Below are 18644 nucleotides of genomic sequence, written 5' to 3' on the forward strand. Positions count from 1 at the left end.
TCTTTTGGTCTCAATTAAGTCAACCTTACTCACTCAACTATGAAGTTGTCTCTCAATTTTTAGGCTCACGATGAATACTATTCTTATTCCACTTACCACAAGACAGTCAAGTTACGCATCACTGTCTTCAATCACCGCTTACTTTTTATCATTACTGTCTTCTCCTCCATAATTACCTCGAGTTTCAACTTTTGTTTCTCGTTCTCTACTAATTTTCGATTAGAATTGTTCCTTAATCTCTCTTACTCCTTTATTACCACAGTTTTTCTCCTACTCTCTCTTTTTCTAAAATTCAGGTTATGACTCATGTAGAGCTTTCACTAGTTATCTCTTATATTTTTTTAAAGTTAAGTATGATTTTAGTCTTTAATGTATAGGTCAAAAATTATTTTCATCCCCAATTTTTTTTGCATACAAAATTGTCCCTAAGATTCAAGTTGATTTTAAAATCATCCTTCGAACAATTATACTTTTCTCCTTCTTCACCAAAATATGTAGCAATAATAATGAATCAGAAGAAAAAATATCTTTTTTTTTCTTTTTCGACAACAACAATGAAGCAAAAATAAAAACATAATTGAAAATAGAAAAAAACAAAAACATAACCAGAAGAAATAGAAGCATAAGCAGAATTGGAAACAAAAGCAGAAACAAAATTAGAAATAGAAATAGAAGCAGAAACATAAACAAAATCAAAAAATTAGAAACAAAAGTAGAATCAGATGCAAAAGTAACAGAAGTAGAAGAACAAAGAATCAAAATTGAAAACAATGTGATTAACAAAATTAGAATCAAAATCAAAATTAGTAGATTAACAAAATCAGAATCAGAAATATGTGATTAACATTCTGATTAACAAAATCAGAAACAGAAACAAAATTAGAACCCTAGCAAATTGGAAATCGCCGATGGTGATAATGGAGAAGACCTGGCGGAGGATGCCGTCGTTGCGGCGGCAGCAACAAGGAGGGCGAGAGCACGGTTGAGGGTGACTTCGGTGATGATGCGACGCTTTTTGAGGGATTGGGCAATGGTGACGCGGATGATGCTTGTTGAGGTTGACGCGGACTGGGCAGACAATGCGACCAGTGTTGAGAGACTGATTCTCGACGGCGACAGCGGCTCCAAGCCTCGCCGACGCTGTCCCCCCTTCCCCCTCTTCCTTTTTTTCCCTTCTTCTTTCCTCCCCCTCCTCCTTCTTCCCTCCCCTCGCGATTCCCTTTCCCCTCCCTGTTCTTTCTCTTTCCTTTTTTTCTTTTTTTTTATTTATAATTTTTTAGGAGTAATTTTGCAATAAATTAAAATTTTGGTAAAAAGAACAATTTTAAAATTAAGTTAAACCTTAAGGATGATTTTGTATATAAAAAAAGTTAAAGACAAAAAAAATTTAAGGATGATTTTGTATATAAAAAAAGTTAAAGACAAAAAAAACTTTTAACCTATATCTTAAAGATCAAAATCGTACTTAACCCTATTTTCTACGAGTTTAATCACCTCTCCTTTCTATACCCTGTTTTTCTGTACATGAAACCCTAACTCGATAATTTCTCTCCAACAAAATCATCTTCTTCGATCTTATTTTTCCTACAAAATGCTATTTTGTCATTGTTTTTCTTGATCATTATAGTTCTTCTAGTTAGCAAGAGATGGCATTGGAGTTTTTTTTTTTGTGGTAGAAACAATAACAATAATATTAATTATATTTTTGTAACGACACTTATTTTTTAAAGTTCATTGGTTGAGAAAAAAAAAATCACAAAATGGTAAACGACATAATATTTTAACCGATATTGTTGTTATGGCTTGAATGGTGATGCTTGTAACGAAGGGACTTTTGTTGATCTATATTGGGGAGTGAACTTTTTCAGAAATTTGGAATTAAAGAAATACTTGGAAGATGTAAAGAAGGAGAACAAGGATATAAAATAATTGTTGGATGAGAATATGAGATCAGTGTACTTTTGTCAAATAAAACGTATATATTATGAGTATAATATTATTCTATTTTTTTGTGATTAATTTTGTCAGCTTCTAAATTTTTTGTGGTCAAAAGACAAAGATTTACTCGAAAATTTTATTTCTATCTCCATAGTTAATTTTTTAACTATCAACTATTAGTCAAAATTTATTTTTCAATTTTACTTGCTTTAAACAACATTTTTCATCATCATCAATCAACAAGACAAATCCAAAAATTCTCTGAATTTTTCTTTCTTATTTTTTTTCCAAAAATCCTTTTTTAACATTGCCAAACTCCTTACTCAATGTCATTCATATTATTAGTTAGCTAAATAAGAAACGAAGAAGATAGATACAAGTATTTAAATTCAAGTTTGTTATAATTATTAGGCAGAAGTTGTTACTTAGTATGGCTTCAACTTGTATATAAGGGTGAACTTGTTACTTCTGCAGAATAAGAAAAACTACTGGTTCATTCATAATGCTTGAATAACACTTACTCTCTCTCTTCAAATCCTCTTCTTATTCTTTAAATTCTCTCTTATTACTTCTTTGCAATAACATTTAACATGGTGCGGTGAGCCATGCCATTGCAATGCTGCATCACCTTCATCCTATCCCTTCTGTTTTCTTTTCTTCTTTTTCATCATTCTCATTTTTTTTCTCCTTAACTCACACGATAGAGCTGATGAGAATGTCATCATCAGAGACAGTTCCATGCATTTGATGATGCGTTCCGATCACGAGTTTTAGAGAAGAAGTTCTTCTACCTTATTTGATTTCCAACAACCCAGTACGCATTTTTTTTCCTCTTTCCTCAATGGATTCAGATCCACCGCCTCCGAATTCCTCCCTTGGCAATATTGATCTACAAACTCTTGCCAATTTCATTACTCAAATCAATGCAATTCAAGATGTTAGCTCCAAACATCCAGTGCATCCAATCATGGATCCATCTACTCCTTTCTTCATTCACCCCGGTGAACAACCTGGTAAATCCCTAATTCCAATTGTGTTAGACAACAAAAACTATGGTTCTTGATCTCGGTCAATGCGCATGGTTCTTAAATCCAAAAATAAACTTGCTTTTGTGGATGGTTCTCTGCCACCACCATCCAAGGATGATGCTACCTTTGAAGCTTGGGATCGCTGTAATACTCTAGTTGCTTCTTGGATCACACACTCACTGAGTCCGGACATCGCTAGCAGCGTCATTTGGAACAGCAATGCTCATGATATTTGGGAAGAATTGAAACGGAGATTTTATCAAGGTGATGTTTTTCGAATTGCAGAATTAGATGAAGAATTATTTTCTACTAAACAGGGCGACTTGAGCATTACCTCATATTTCACAAAATTGAAAACAATTTGGGAGGAATTAGAACTTTTTCGGCCGATACCTCTATGTCCTTGTTCATCTACTTGTGTTTGTGGATTTCAAGTGATAAGAAACTATCGGCAAGACACGTTTGTTGTGCGCTTTCTTCGGGGCCTCAATGAGCAATACTCTACCGCTCGGTCAAGTCTCATGATGATGACTCCTTTGCCTTCCATTGATACAGCCTTTGCTTTGCTTCTACAGCAAGAACGGCAGGTGCTTGGGACTGATTCACTTGGTTCTCCAGTCCTCATCAATGCAGTGGATCAGAATGCCACTTACAATCTATCATGGAATGGTAGAGGAAAAGGAAGAGATATACGGGGAGGCAGAGGAGGCAAACATTTTGGTGGAAGAGGACCTCCGAGGTTGTGTTCCTTCTGTGGAAAAACCGGTCATCTTGTTGATGCTTGTTACAAGAAGCATGGTTTGCCTCCCCACCTCAAGCAAAAAATGCTGCAATCTGCTAATAGTGTCACAGTGAAATTCGATGAAACTGATGGTCACAATAGCATTGATTTGTATAAGGAGAATGCTTGTTCAGGTACTTCATTTACCGCTGAGCAAAAGGACGCCCTGTTAGCTCTTCTCCAACACCATTCAACACCTAATCCTCAAAATGTGAATCAATTTACTATTGCCACAAATCCACAGTCTTCAAGTGAAGGTAACTCTGTGGTTATGTCTTCTCTTTCACCTCATAGTCATGAATCCTGGGTCATTGACACAGGTGCCACGGTCCATGTTACTTTTAGTCTTGCTGCATTTGCTTCATACACAAAAATAAATCCAATTAGGGTCAGATTGCCAAATCCAAGCATCTTAGTTGCTACTATAGCTGGTCAAGTTAAATTTTCAAATTCATTATATCTCACTAATGTGCTTTACCTCCCAGATTTTGCATTAAATCTTATCTCCGTTTCAGCATTGATTTCTTCACTTGACTGTCAATTCATTTTTAACAAGTTTGGTTGTGAAATATAGGATTACCATACAATGAGGATGATTGGAGCAGCTGAAATCAATGATGGGTTATATGCACTCACAAAAAATTCTCGTTCACTTAAGGAACACACAGCATTGAGCATTGGCACCATTTTACCGTCACTCACTGACCCTACTGCACTTTGGCATCTTAGATTAGGACATTTACCATTTAATAAATTGCAAATTCTGTAGCAATTGTATCCATCCATTCATGGTTTTAAATTCAATAAAACTGTAAGCATGCATCCTTGTGATTCTTGTCACTATGCTAAACATAAAAGATTGCCTTTTCCAATGCGCGTTTCAAAATCAACTTCTTGTTTTGAGCTTATACATGCTGACATTTGGAGTCCAATCAATATCCCTTCAACACATGGTAATAAATATTTCCTTACTCTTGTTGATGACCATAGCAGGTTCACTTGGACCTTCCCTATGTCACTAAAATCTGATACTACTCCCTTAATTCAAAAATTCATTATTTATGCAGAAACACAGTTTAATGCACATATAAAATGCATTCGTTCAGATAATGGTAAAGAATTTTCTCAAGAACAGTTTTTTAACTCTAAAGGCATTTTGCATCAACGGTCTTGCGTAGAGACTCCCCAACAAAATGGAATTGTAGAAAGGAAACATCAACACCTTCTACAGGTCACAAGAGCCATCTTGTTTCATTCTTCCGTTCCATCTTGTTATTGGGATCTTGCTTTATCATATGCAACTCACATAATTAATTGTCTTCCTAGCAAGTTATTAGCTCAGAAAACTCCTTTTGAGATTTTAAACACCACATTACCTAATTTCACAAATTTCAAGGTCTTCGGTTGCTTAGTTTTCATCTCTACTCTTGCTTGTCAAAGGAAAAAGCTTGATCCGAGGGCAAAGAAATGTGTTTTCCTTGGATTCAAGCACGGCATAAAAGGTTTTTTGGTTTTGGATTTAAAAACTAATGAACTCATAGTTTCTAGAGATGTGACATTTTATGAGCATGTTTTACCCTTCAAAAATTCTGCATCCACTACTAATGACAATAGTATGAACTTTCATTCCACTGCACAAGCACATGATTCCATTGCATTTGATACACTTTTTGACTACTTACACACGCACAATCCACCACAAGGTCATACATTCATTTCCGACACAGCTCATGCATCCATCACACCTCAAAATAATATTCGTTTCACTCATATTAATGCATCAGCATCTCCCTCTCTTTCTAGACCTGCATCACAACATGCACAACATAACTCACAACTTCCACCCTCACTTCCCAATATTAGAAGATCTACTAGAGAAAAGAAACAACCTGCATATCTTAATGATTTTCATTGTTTTCAAACCTCAATTGATTCCGCTGTGACAAAATCCTCAAGGTATCCAATTTCTAACTATGTTTCTTCTCATAATTTATCTAAGACACATCACACACTATCTGTGGCTATTGCATCGTCTGTTGAACCCAAACATTATGAGGAGGCTATTGTTGAATCTTGTTGGAAAGACGCTATCTCCGCTGAATTAAAAGCTTTGGCTACAAATAAGACCTGGACCCTCACTCCTTTACCCATAGGAAAGAAAGCCATTGGTTGTAAATGGGTGTTTAAACTCAAACTGAAGCCTGATGGCTCCGTTGAGAGACATAAAGCAAGACTGGTTGCAAAAGGGTACACTCAGAGACAAGGCTTTGACTTCTTTGATACATATAGCCCTGTAGCCAAAATGACAACATTACGACTTCTTTTGGCTTTAGCTGCTGCGAAAGATTGGCATCTTCACCAGCTTGATGTTAACACTGCCTTTCTTCATGGTGATCTTGACGAGGAGGTCTACATGCAACTTCCTCCTGGCCTTGTTGTCTCTCAAACCGGGTTGGTGTGCAAGCTTCAAAAATCTCTTTATGGATTAAAGCAAGCTAGTAGACAATGGAATGCTAAGCTGACCTCTATGCTCACATCTCTTGGTTATTCTCAATCCAAACATGACTACTCTCTCTTCACAAAACGGACCGGTGAGACATTCACTGCTGCCCTAGCATATGTTGATGATCTCATACTCACTGGGAATAATATACAAGAGATTGAATCTACCAAGAGACACCTTCACGAGGCTTTCAAAATCAAGGATATTGAGGATGTTAAATTCTTCTTAGGACTAGAAGTCGCCAGGGTAAGCAAGGGAATTGCTGTTAATCAACGAAAATATGTGCTTGATCTTCTCGCTGATTATGGTATGACTGATTGTAAACTTGTATCTACTCCTATGGACTACTCTAACAAGTTAAGTAAAAATTCAACTCCTCCCTATTCTGATGTGGCTTCATATCGACGATTAATTGGCAAGCTTGTTTATCTTACCACAACAAGACCTGACATTTCTTTTGCCGTTGGCAAACTTAGTCACTGCCTTGATTGTCCAACCACTGCTCATTATCAAGCTGCCATTCGTGTCTTAAAGTATCTCAAACAAGCCCCTGCAGCTGGTTTATTTTTCTCAACTTCCTCAGATTTGTTGCTTTCGGGTTACTCTGACGCCGATTGGGCATCATGCATTGATACAAGAAGGTCCGTTTCTGGTTTCTGTTTCTACTTGGGGACCTCCCTCATTTCATGGAAGAGCAAAAAATAATTGACAGTGTTCAGATCCTCTTCAGAGGCAGAGTATCGTGCTCTTGCCTTAGCAACTTGTGAAGCTCAATGGCTCTCTTATCTTATGTCTGATCTTGGCTTACCTTGTTCTAGTCCTATTCCTATCTATTGTGACAGCTAATCCGCTCGTCACATTGTTGCCAATCCCATTTTTCATGAGCGCACTAAACACATCGAAGTCGATTGCCACGTCGTACGAGAAAAATCTTCATCAGGTCTTATCAAACTTTTGCCAATTTCCACCAAAGAACAAAATGCTGACATCTTCACCAAACCACTTGCACCTGCTCCTTTTAAGACTTTCTACATCAAGTTGGGATTGTTGGACATCTATTCTCCCAACTTTAGGGAGAATGTATGAGTTTTGTGGCGGTTGTTAATTCATATTGTAAGTTGTCAGTTTTGTCTCAAAACTAGCAACTTAAGGGGGAATGTCATTCATATTATTAGTTAGCTAAATAAGGAACGAAGAAGATAGATACAAGTATTTAAATTCAAGTTTGTTATAATATTAGGCAGAAGTTGTTATAATTATTAGGCAGAAGTTTGTTACTTAGTATGGCTTCAACTTGTATATAAGGGTGAACTTGTTACTTCTGCAGAATAAGAAAAACTAATGGTTCATTCATAATGCTTGAATAACACTTACTCTCTCTCTTCAAATCCTCTTCTTATTCTTCAAATTCTCTCTTATTACTTCTTTGCAATAACATTTAACACTCAACACCATCACCATTATAATTTCTCCCTCCACATGTCGTCTCTTTTGCCATTGTCACAGACTTTGAACATCACATTTTTTCCTGCCATATGCTGCTTTCATGTAATTGCTATAGTCACCGCCACCACATACCATATTGCTACCACATTTATTTGTCTTCTATTTTATTTCTTTTTTCATTATCATGTAATTGGAAGTGTTGTTATTTTATAGTGGTAAAAGAAGAAAGAAAATGAGAAAGAGGAAGAGAAAAAAAAATTAAAAAAAGAGAAGGAAGAAGTGATGGTTGTAGACTGGTAATGAAGATAACAACTATATGATTAAAAGATTGTTGTTTATGATGATGTTATTGGTGATGTGATAGTTAATCAGACCCAGAAATAGCAAATGTTGTTAGGAGTTTGTGGCAGTAAATTTAGATCTTTTAAATTTTGAATTTTTACTTTAGAGAATAAAATATAATTTTTTATTTTTGAATGATTTTTTTTATATTTTTTATTTTACTTATAAAATAAATAATAAGAAATTACACTTTATTCTCTAAAATAAAACTCAAAATTTAGAAGATCAAAATCTTGTGGCAATGGATTCTAAATGGTAGTGAAAGTAACAATAGAAGTAAGAGGTGGTGGCAATAAATTTTTCTTAAAGAAAGAAAGGAAAAAGAAAATAGTAGTAGTGTTGACTATTATAATAAGAAAAAGTATAAGAAATTAGTTTTAGTTATTTTGCATTAAACAATTTTAGTATTTATGTTTAGAGTTTTGGTTTTAAAATTAAATGTTTATGATTTAAGGTCTATAATTTAAAATAAATAAAATAATTTAAAAAAAAGTTAGTTGATGTTAATTGAAAAAATTTGATTACCTAATATTATTCCTATGATAATGATGAAAAAAAATATTAACTTAAAAGAGAAAAAATAAAAAATAAAAATATGTTTTTATTTAGTGGACAGTAAAAAAATTAATAATAAAGACAAAATTAAAATTTATTTAAAAATTAAATTAAATTAAAACGTTATCTATATGTCTAAAAAATTTAAGATGAAAAATATTTTTTATTTTAAAATTTTTTATAATCAATCTTTGGATATTCAATTGGATAATGACAATAGATAAAAAATGACCACAATAATAATAATAGAGTTTTATAATCAAGTAGAATAAATAATCTTTTTTTTTTATATATTTTTCTTCTTCTTATTTATTTATATATAGTACACTTATATTTAGGCTGTCTTTTCTCCTCTTTCTTATTTTTTTTGTCATAGGAGTCGTCGTTACTACTACCATCACCGTTATCATCACCTTTGTTCTCATTCTCTTCCTCTTTTTTTTTTCTTTTTTTTTATTTGATTTCTTTTTTGTTTTTTTTTCATCATCATCATTTTTATCGTTATTGTCATCATTGTTGTCTTCTTCTTTTTATGTAAATAATACAGTTAATTCTCTTTCGAATTTTTGAACTTGTTCTATTTAATCTTTCAGTATTATCTACTAATTTTTCACTTATTTTTTATAACAAAATTTGTAAATCTACAACTCAAGTATTTATGGAATAAATTTTTGGTTCCATACATCATTTAGTTGAAAATTTTGGTGTTATAGAGTGAAGATACTTTGGTATCATTCTTTAAAAATATATATGTTGTTTTATATATCAGATATGTTGTCTTTTTCTTATACATAAATACTAATGTTCATTTTCTTTCAAATTTTTACACTTGTTCTATTTAATTTTGTAGCATTATCTACATATTTTTCTACTTATTCTCTTTTTTATTAAAATTTGTGAATTTACAACTCAAGTTTTCATAAAATAAACTTTTAGTTCTATCACATCATTTACTTAAAAATTTTAGCATTAGAGTGAAGATATTTTAGAGTTATTTTTTAAATTTTTATATGTTGTTTTATATATGAGATAAACATTCAATTCATTGAATGTATATGGTATTTTAAAAACAATCAATATTTTTTTGTGTCAATTTACCAAATTTTTGGTGTCAATTTTAAGTAATTTGGTGCTATCATGTTCTATTTTATAGAGTCAATGTGATGTTTTAATATGTAATTTACTTTTTATATTCTGCATCATTGTATTCAAATTTTATTGTCACTTTAAATAAATCTCGATGTTTTTTTTTTGTTTTTGACAAGAATTCAATCTAATAAATATAAACCTACATCTATTCAACTAAATAAGATTGCAATACAGTTCAAACAAATTCATTTAAGTTTAATATGAGAAATAATGCTCCTAAAAAAAGAAATAAGAGCAACAAAAAAGAAAGAAAGAAAGAAGAATAAGAAACATAAAAAATTCAATATTAAAAAAAAGATTTATGTGTTTTTGTAATAAAATTTCAGTGTCAAAATTAAAAAATTTATATGTTATATATCATTAAGAAATTATGGTATTATTTTCTAATAAATTTTGCACAATTCAAATTTTTTCATCCTCTTCTTTATCTTTTGTGACTTTTTTGTCTTCTTTTTTATTTTTTTATCTTTTTCTTTTTGTTATATTTTTTATAGTTCTTTTTGACTCACTCTTTTAAGATGAATAAAATAAAAAAAATCACAATAACAAATAAGATTAGAAGTGAGTCAAGGTAGATCATAAGCCAGTTCGAGCTCGAGTTCGACTTGTTAATAGCTCGATAAGTTAAGCTCGTGAGCTAATGAGCCAAGCTTGAACTTGAAATTGAGCTCATAAATTAAATGAGGCGAATTTGAGTTTAGATAAGTTTAGCTATAAGCTAATTCGATTATATATATATATATATGTATTTAATCTATACTTTTAATATTATATATATACATATGAAATAGTAATATATAATTATATATATTAATGATCTTAATTATTTAAAATTCTATATTTATTTTTTACATATAATTTTGATGTAGGACATAAATAAAAAAATTATAATTTATTGAGTAAATAAATAATATAAAATTAATTTTTTAAATATTTTTTAAAATATATAAATTATAATTTATTGATATAAAATTATAAATTACGTATTTATGTTTCTATTATTTAAGCTAGCTCAAGAGTTCAAATTAGCTCGTGAACTTTTGGTGAGTCGAACTTGAGCTTAATAAATAGACTCAATTGTTAATGGGTCAAGTGGTGAGACAAACTCAATTTTTGTGAATGGAGTTTGAGATTTGGTTTAACTCGACTCACTTCCAACACTAATAACAAATGAGAAAAATATGAAAAAAATAAAAATAAAAATAAAACGCATCAATAGCGCTAATAAAAGAAAGAGGAGAATTAAAAAAAAAAAAAAAAAAGAAGATAAAGTGCGTAATTTTAGGTGCAAGTTAGATTTGGTGGTAAAAGAACTTAAAGATGTGTAGCGATACTGTAATAATAATAATCAAAGGTGTTTTTGTTTAAAAATCTGAATATCTCATTCTCAACTTATAATGATTCATTGAATGGTACAAAACCATTTCAGAAAAGAAAAACCCAAAAATGGAAATGGAATAAAACCAGTAGCTGGTTTCTGGTATTTGATTTGGTGGTGGGGTGAGTGATGACTAATGAGGAGAGAATAAAACAAAAGAAAATAGAAAAAAACATTAAAAATAATAAAGAAATTGGCCACTTTGAATGAATGCTCAGATACATTGCACTTGTGTGAATTCATTGTATTGTGTGATGTACTCATGTACCTGAATATCAAATCTGTTCCCACTTAGCAATAAAAGCTTTCTCTCCTCTTTTATTTTCACAACCACCCAAACCCTTCTTTCTTTCTTCATTCACTTTCTCTCTCTCTCTTTTTGCCCTATCTCATAGGGTTCTTCTTTTTCCCCAATTCTCTTCCTTGCTCTCTCATGAACCCTTGCCCCCAACAGCAAAACGTCGCCGTTTCACTTGCAGTTACCTTCTCTTTCGTCTTCGTTGTCTTTTTTGCTCTCTTTGGAGGGTTCTTTTGCGGTCAACAGCTTAGACTTCAGTACCTTTCGGGGTTTTTTGAGCTGTGCCCATGTCTCAAGTCTTTGGCTTTTCAGGTAATTTCTTCGATTCAAAGCGTTTCTGGTTCGATTTCGTTTATGGGTATCTCTAGTTTTTTTCTTTGTTTATCTTAGGTTATTATTTGGGGATATTTTAGTGTATGAAAGGAAAATTGAGGCTTTGATTGTTAGTACACGCTTTCTCAGGCTCATATGATAAGTTTTTTTTAATAGTTGTTTGGTAAAGATGATTTATTGTGTTTTGGATGAGAAAATTCTTGTTAATTATTGGTGGATCTGATAAGAAATGAATAAATTTAGAGTCTGATTATTCTGTGAGATACTTAGGTGATTTAGCCTTGAGTTAGATTTTCAGAACTACGTTTTGTATGCCTAAACATCAATTTTGTTAGTAGTTGTTCTTGGTCTTGAGTGAAATTTGGGTTTTCCTTTTGCAATTATTTAGCTGAAGGTGTTACTTTGTGTTATTTTACTTATTACTATTACTATTGTGTCTGCATGTGATCGGTAATTTTGTTGAGAGTTGTCTTTACCCTGGTGTTGACTTGACAAGTCCATAAGATTATTCTGTTTCTGTTGCTTGTTCAATGTTTTCATTCATAGAATAGATACCACATGGTGAATTTTATGTGCAAACATTTTGTTTTCTTTTTTCTTTTCTGATTTTGTTTGTGTTTGATTTCTCAGGTGGTGACGATTTTTGCACTGGGGGGTCAGTATATGCGAACCCAAAGGATGCTAACATCTTCTTGTCGCTCGGTCGATCAGTTGACTTTTACTACCCTCTTCCTAAGAGGTCTCGCATCAGCGTTTCATTTGATCTCGATGGAGATTGGTTTGAGCAGAAGCAGAAGACATCTATTGAAGCCCTGCCAGATGAGTGCCTCTTTGAGATCCTTAGGAGGTTGCCTGCTGGCCAAGCTAGGAGCGCTTGCGCTAACGTGTCAAAGCGCTGGCTTATGCTTCTAAGCAGCATCTCCAATAGTGAGATTTACAGCAACGCAAATGAAAAGGAGCTTAGTGACAAGGAGGGTGATGATCTGGAATTCGGAGATGAGGGATTCCTCTCCCGGAGCTTGGAAGGAAAGAAGGCTACTGATGTTAGACTCGCTGCCATCGCTGTGGGGACATCACATCGCGGTGGATTGGGTAAACTTTCAATCCGTGGAAGCAACTCAGATCGTGGGGTTACTAATCTTGGTCTCAAGGCAGTTGCTCGTGGATGCCCTTCTCTGAAGGCTTTCTCTCTGTGGAACGTTTCTACTGTTAGTGATGAAGGCTTGATCGAGGTTGCTGAGGGGTGTCAAAAGTTAGAGAAGCTTAACCTTTGCAAGTGCTCCGCAATTTCCGACAAGGCTTTAATTGAAGTCGCAAAGAAGTGCCCAAATCTGACCGAATTGTCTATTGAGTCTTGCCCTCAAATTGGCAATGAAGGTCTACAGGCTGTGGGAAAGTTGTGTGCCAATCTAAGGTCGGTCTCAATCAAGGATTGCACCGGAGTCGGTGATCAGGGAATAGCTGGCCTGCTAACTTCTGCTTCCGTTGTTCTGAGAAAGGTGAAGCTCGAGTCGCTGGCGGCTGTATCTGATCTCTCTCTGGCAGTTATTGGGCACTATGGATTTTCGGTCACAGATCTTGTCCTCAATTGCCTTCCAAATGTTAATGAGAAGGGTTTCTGGGTTATGGCCAATGGTCGTGCGCTGCAGAAACTTGCGTCCCTCACAATCGGATCCTGCCGAGGTATAACAGATGCTGCTATTGTAGCTATTGGAAAGGGTTGTCCAAATGTGAGGAACTTCCATCTCAGCAAGTGTGCATTTCTGTCGGACAACGGGTTGGTATCATTAACCAAGGCAGCTCCATCGATCGAGAGCCTACAATTGGAAGAGTGCCACAGGTTTACCCAATTTGGGTTTTTTGGTATCCTTTTTAACTGTGGTGCAAAATTGAAGGCTCTTAATGTCGTTAGCTGCTATGGAATTAAGGATCTGAATCTGGCACTGCCAGCTGGATCTCCTTGCTCCCTTACCTCACTATCAATCTCTGACTGTCCTGGATTTGGAAATGCTAATCTTGCTGTGCTTGGGAGGCTTTGCCCACGTCTTAAGCATGTCGAATTGAGTGGACTGGCAGGAATAACTGACGCAGGGTTTCTTCCACTGCTTGAGAGCTCTGAGGCTGGTTTGGTTAAAGTTAACCTTAGCGGTTGCCTGAATCTGACTGACATAGTAGTCATCTCCTTGGCCAATTCACATGGCTGGACTCTTGAGGTGCTTAACCTTGATGGCTGCCGAAACATCACTGACGCCAGCTTAAAGGCAATTGCAGTCAATTGCCCCTTGCTCTCTGATCTCGACGTTTCCAAGTGCGCCATCACTGATGCCGGGATTGCTGCCCTTGCCCGTGGCAAACAGCTCAATCTGGAGATCCTTTCTCTGTCATGTTGCTCTTCAGTATCAGAGAAGAGCTTGCCTGCGTTGAGGAAACTTGGCAACAGCCTCATCGGACTGAACATCCGGCACTGCAGCGCAATCAGCAGCCGTGCAGTTGGCATGCTTGTTGAACATCTCTGGAGGTGTGACATCCTCTGTTGAACCAAAATCCAAAAAGCCTTGATATCCGGCGTGAAATCGGTGGAAAGTTTCCGAATCTATCTAAATCAGGAAGGTTTTTTTTAGACAGCTTCTATAGTTAGTGTTGCACAGTTCTGTTTTTGGGTCAATCAATTATGGGTCTTGGCCTTCATCATCATCATCATCATCATCATCGCCATCCAGTACCGGTTTCCCTTTTTCCAGAGAGAGCAGTCATTTGGTCCTTTTTCCTCAAATTTTTTGCAGGTTTTCAAACCTGTTCAAATCTTTTTGGCATCCTAAAAAGATTGGATAGCCACTTTTTAAATGGCTGTGATATCTCTGTGAACATAGTTAACCTGGTTTTCTGGTAGTTTTTAGGTTTATCTTTCTTCCAAAGTGCTGGCACCTGATGTTTTTAGCCATATACATGGCTTTTACATCGGTTTTGCCACCATGCTCGTGTCCTAAGTCCTTGTTCAAAGTTTGTTTCAAATGGTATTTACCAAATTATCTCACATACTTGAACCTTTCAAGTTCTTGATGTGAAAATTTGGTTCTCCCTTTTAGTCCAAGGGGCATGTTGCTTTCTGAAGTGCTGTTATCTCATTTTGGTGTGGTTGCTTTTGCACAAAGTTCAGTTATGTGAGGAAGCCTTTGTCTTTGAGGGGCTTTGGTCCATGGCAGCAAGTTATTCAGGTTCTGCCATGACAACCTTTAAGGTTGTTTTTTATTTACCAAGCTCCTATTTTTTGAGGCTTCATTCTTTTTTCTTTTAACCTAGTCATTTGTAACACACCTTTGTTATTGTGTAATGATCTCAACTCATATATGCCCTTTGTACTCTCTATGTTATTTAATGAATAAATTCTTTGTAATATTTATTCCCCCCTTATATATCATCATTCAAGCCAAGTATAAACAAACAAACAACTTTAGGCATAATATGGAAACTTTTTACTCTTGATAACAAAAATCTTGGTAAGCAATGTTTGGTGGTTCATATATTTCTATTGAGTAAAGGGAATCCACAAAAAGGAAACTTAAAAAAAAAAAAGGAAATTACAGATTTAAAAAGATTTGGTGGGTGCCGCAAAGATTTTGTGCTAACAATTGCCTATATTGTCATGTGATGACTAATTCAATTCCGTGTTGCATTTTGCATTCTATTTTGGTTCTAACTTCTAAATAAAGATATCTATGGGCATCTGCAACGTAATACTACCATTTTTATAAAATAAGTTTTATCATGGGTCATTTCAAGTTCATTTTTTCTATTATAAGAATAGTTCACTCATCCTTTTTTGTTTTTTTGTCAACACAATTTCTTTAGCTGAATTAATTTTAAACAAATCCAATAAAATGGGATTGAATTCACAGTTTAATTCAATTTCCGTCTTCTTTTTATCTCAATGAATATTTATATTGGAAATATGTTAAGTTTATATTTGAAATTTGAGGAATTGGGTTCCAAAGAAGGGGGCACATGCAGTGTTTTGTGAATTATTGAATGAAGCCATTGGGTTGAACAGTTCTCCACTTTACTTAATCTGACAAGTTTCCTTCTCATTTTGTTGCCTACTATTAATGTGCTATGCCCCACCAAGTGGAACACATACATGCCCCACCCTCTAAATATTTATATTTTAATAAGATCACTCAATTATATGCTGAGTGTGTTCAACCTGTAATGTTATATAAAAGTTTAAAATAATATGTATAAAACTAGACTATTAAATCAGTTATTATATATATATATATATATATTATAAAAGTAAAATATTTTTTTTGAAAATTTGTCAAAAATTTTAAAAATATTTTTAAATTTTATTTTATTTTAATTTTATTCTAATATTTTTTATTTATATCAAATATATTTTTGACAGCTAAATTTTTAAAAAATTAGTTTGCTTGTATTAATAATTATTTTTGTAGAATTGTTACTGAATTGGTCTTAAGTTTTTTTTTTAAAATATTTGATGTAAGTCAAAGATATATTTAATGTAAATCGAAATCTTCTGAGACAAATTGAAACAAAATAAAATTTAGGAATATTTTAAAATTTTTTAACAAATTTTAAAAATAAAAAATATATTTTATCTTTTTATAAAAATAATTAATTTAGTTACTGATTTTTTAATATATGTTTAACATAGTTGAAAATTATAAGAGTCCTATTAGGGGGGACAACGAAAACTTGGGATCTAGAAATTCCAGTTGGTCAGTTAGTAGCTGATTATTTTTCCCTCAAATTTATTCAAAATGATAATAGACTTAGGGAGTTAGTCTTGTAAATAACCTATTTGAGAATACCATAATCAAATATTCAAAAATATACTTTTTGAGCATGGAAAATGTTAATTACACCTTACATTAGTCCATTTTAAAAGTTATTGATTGATAGCATGCAAAATGTGTGGAGGGTTTTGATAATATGATAATAAGCACTATTCAACAACTCCATTGATGGGGTTTAGTGGCAAATCTTTGGTGGTTAATTATGACTTATGACTGGTCAAAGATATCCAATGAAGGCTCCTGAGTCATGTCCATACTTCTAGTTTTATATCATTATATAATTAATTTCTATTTACTCACAATCTTAGCCAATACTAGCATTGCAATTGTAAATAAGTACCAAATTAGGATGGATAATTGTGCATTATAATAACCGTTCATCATGATTTTTCACTTTACTATAATTTCGTTGGTTGGCAGGAAAACTGTTATCTATTATAGTGCATAGAAATTAATATCCTTTATTATTTGCAAAAAAAAAAATTTCTTTTTGTTTGTGATAGTCATTTTTTAATTTATTCTTGAATCAATATATTTAAAACATAATGATCAAAGATGTAGATAAAAATAAATAAAAGCAAACAAACCAAATACATTTTTTTTCTTTTTTCTTTTTTTTTTTGAGAAATATTTGATAATAAAAAATTTATCAAAAATAATTAAAATTTGTTTTATGTAACTTTTATAATTATTATTAGAATTAATTATTATTAAAATTAATAAATATTAAATAAAATAAATTTACACCGTTTGAATTTATTTTTTATTATCTTTCTAGTATTGTAGTTCTTTTTTATAGTTCACAAAGAATATTACCAACACTAATGCTTAATGACTTTTAGGGAAGAATGGCAGATTGGTTATTTATTTATTAATTAATTAGATGGGGCCTCAACCCTCAATTATGAGGGGGATTTGGTTCTAATAATAAATTGACCACCTCCAACTCAATACAACATTAAGTTTCCAAGTTTAGATACATGAATTTGATTTCATTTCTGACAATAAAAGAATTTTGCATTGTTTAAACTTTAAACACTCAACACTCAACAGTCGTACTGGGCCACATGTACTCTACTCACTAAGACACATATAGACCGTAACATAAATTCGACCAACATAAAATTAATTCAAATGACAGCTACTTTTTCTTGGTTTATGTTTTTATGGGGTGGATCTCTCTACCAATGAAAAAAATTAGATGATATTTAATATTTAATTTTATTTTTTATTATTTTTTTATTTAATTTTAATTTTATTTATAAAATTAAAGATAAAAAATTACATTTTATTTTTTAAGCGTAAAAAAATATAGAAATAATCCATTTCCATATTTTTACTGTATCTTTTAATTTGATAGACAAAAAATTAATCTATCAAATTACGTGGATCTAATTTTTATTTAAGAGTTTGTTGTTAACTAATAACTTATTGAATATACAATACATAATTTAAAATTTTAACATTACTTAAACAGATAAATTAACTATTCGACCAACTAAAATTTTTTTATCTTTAAATGACAGGTACTTTTACTCCTTAACAAAGTACTTTATTTTGGATCCGAATTTTTCTTTTCGCTAAAAAGAATTAATAGGAAATAAGAATGAATATCATGTTTGTGAGGCGGAGATTCTTTTGTTGCTGAAGTCCTATCTACATGTACAGCTTTAGAACTTAAACTGATCTAATAATCTGTATATAAAAGAGATTAAGAGGTAATTGGTGTCTATTTTAACTTCCCACTAAATTATGATTTGAATATAAAAAAAAAGAAGCCACCATTTTATATATATAAAAAAGCTACTTGATAGATATGTTAATGCATATTATTGAGTCGTTAGTAACTTTAAAACAAAATAACATTTTTCCCAAGATGTATTCTCTTTAGTTTTTCATTATTCATTGGGTGTTTTTGTGTAATCTCATAATCAAGGTTTATTAGGAATAATCAAGTTTTACGAGCGGTTAACTTTGATATGTTATTAATTAAAATATTTTGGACTGTCAATTTCTCAAAAAAATTGTATGTTTTGCAATTATATAAGCATGTGAAATGTAAATGCTTTTCATTTTGTC

General features: G+C 32.6%; 2 protein-coding genes across 2 annotated transcripts; both read left to right on the forward strand.

Moving 5' to 3' along the window:
• The first annotated feature begins 3010 nt into the window (after nt 1-3010).
• Nucleotides 3011-4321, forward strand: LOC112705445 (uncharacterized). The gene has a single exon (XM_025756274.2). The coding sequence runs from the start codon at nt 3011-3013 to the stop codon at nt 4319-4321; it is 1311 nt and encodes a 436-aa protein (XP_025612059.2).
• Nucleotides 4322-11042: 6721 nt separating this feature from the next.
• LOC112707893 (EIN3-binding F-box protein 1) lies at nt 11043-15147 on the forward strand. Its single transcript, XM_025759908.3, has 2 exons — nt 11043-11730; nt 12382-15147. Exons 1-2 carry the CDS (start codon nt 11706-11708, stop codon nt 14286-14288), a joined length of 1932 nt encoding a protein of 643 aa, XP_025615693.1. The 5' UTR covers nt 11043-11705; the 3' UTR covers nt 14289-15147.
• Nucleotides 15148-18644: the final 3497 nt, after the last annotated feature.

This window comes from Arachis hypogaea, chromosome 8 (genome assembly GCF_003086295.3).
Source record: "Arachis hypogaea cultivar Tifrunner chromosome 8, arahy.Tifrunner.gnm2.J5K5, whole genome shotgun sequence".
In the NCBI taxonomy this organism is placed as follows: Eukaryota; Viridiplantae; Streptophyta; class Magnoliopsida; order Fabales; family Fabaceae; genus Arachis; species Arachis hypogaea.

Coding starts and splice junctions, on each gene's coding strand:
- LOC112705445 (XM_025756274.2), top strand. CDS start 3,011: ATGCGCATGGTTCTTAAATCCAAAAATAAACTTGCTTTTGTGGATGGT.
- LOC112707893 (XM_025759908.3), top strand. CDS start 11,706: ATGTCTCAAGTCTTTGGCTTTTCAG. Junction 11,731..12,381: donor TCAAGTCTTTGGCTTTTCAG/GTAATTTCTTCG, acceptor TTGATTTCTCAG/GTGGTGACGATTTTTGCACT.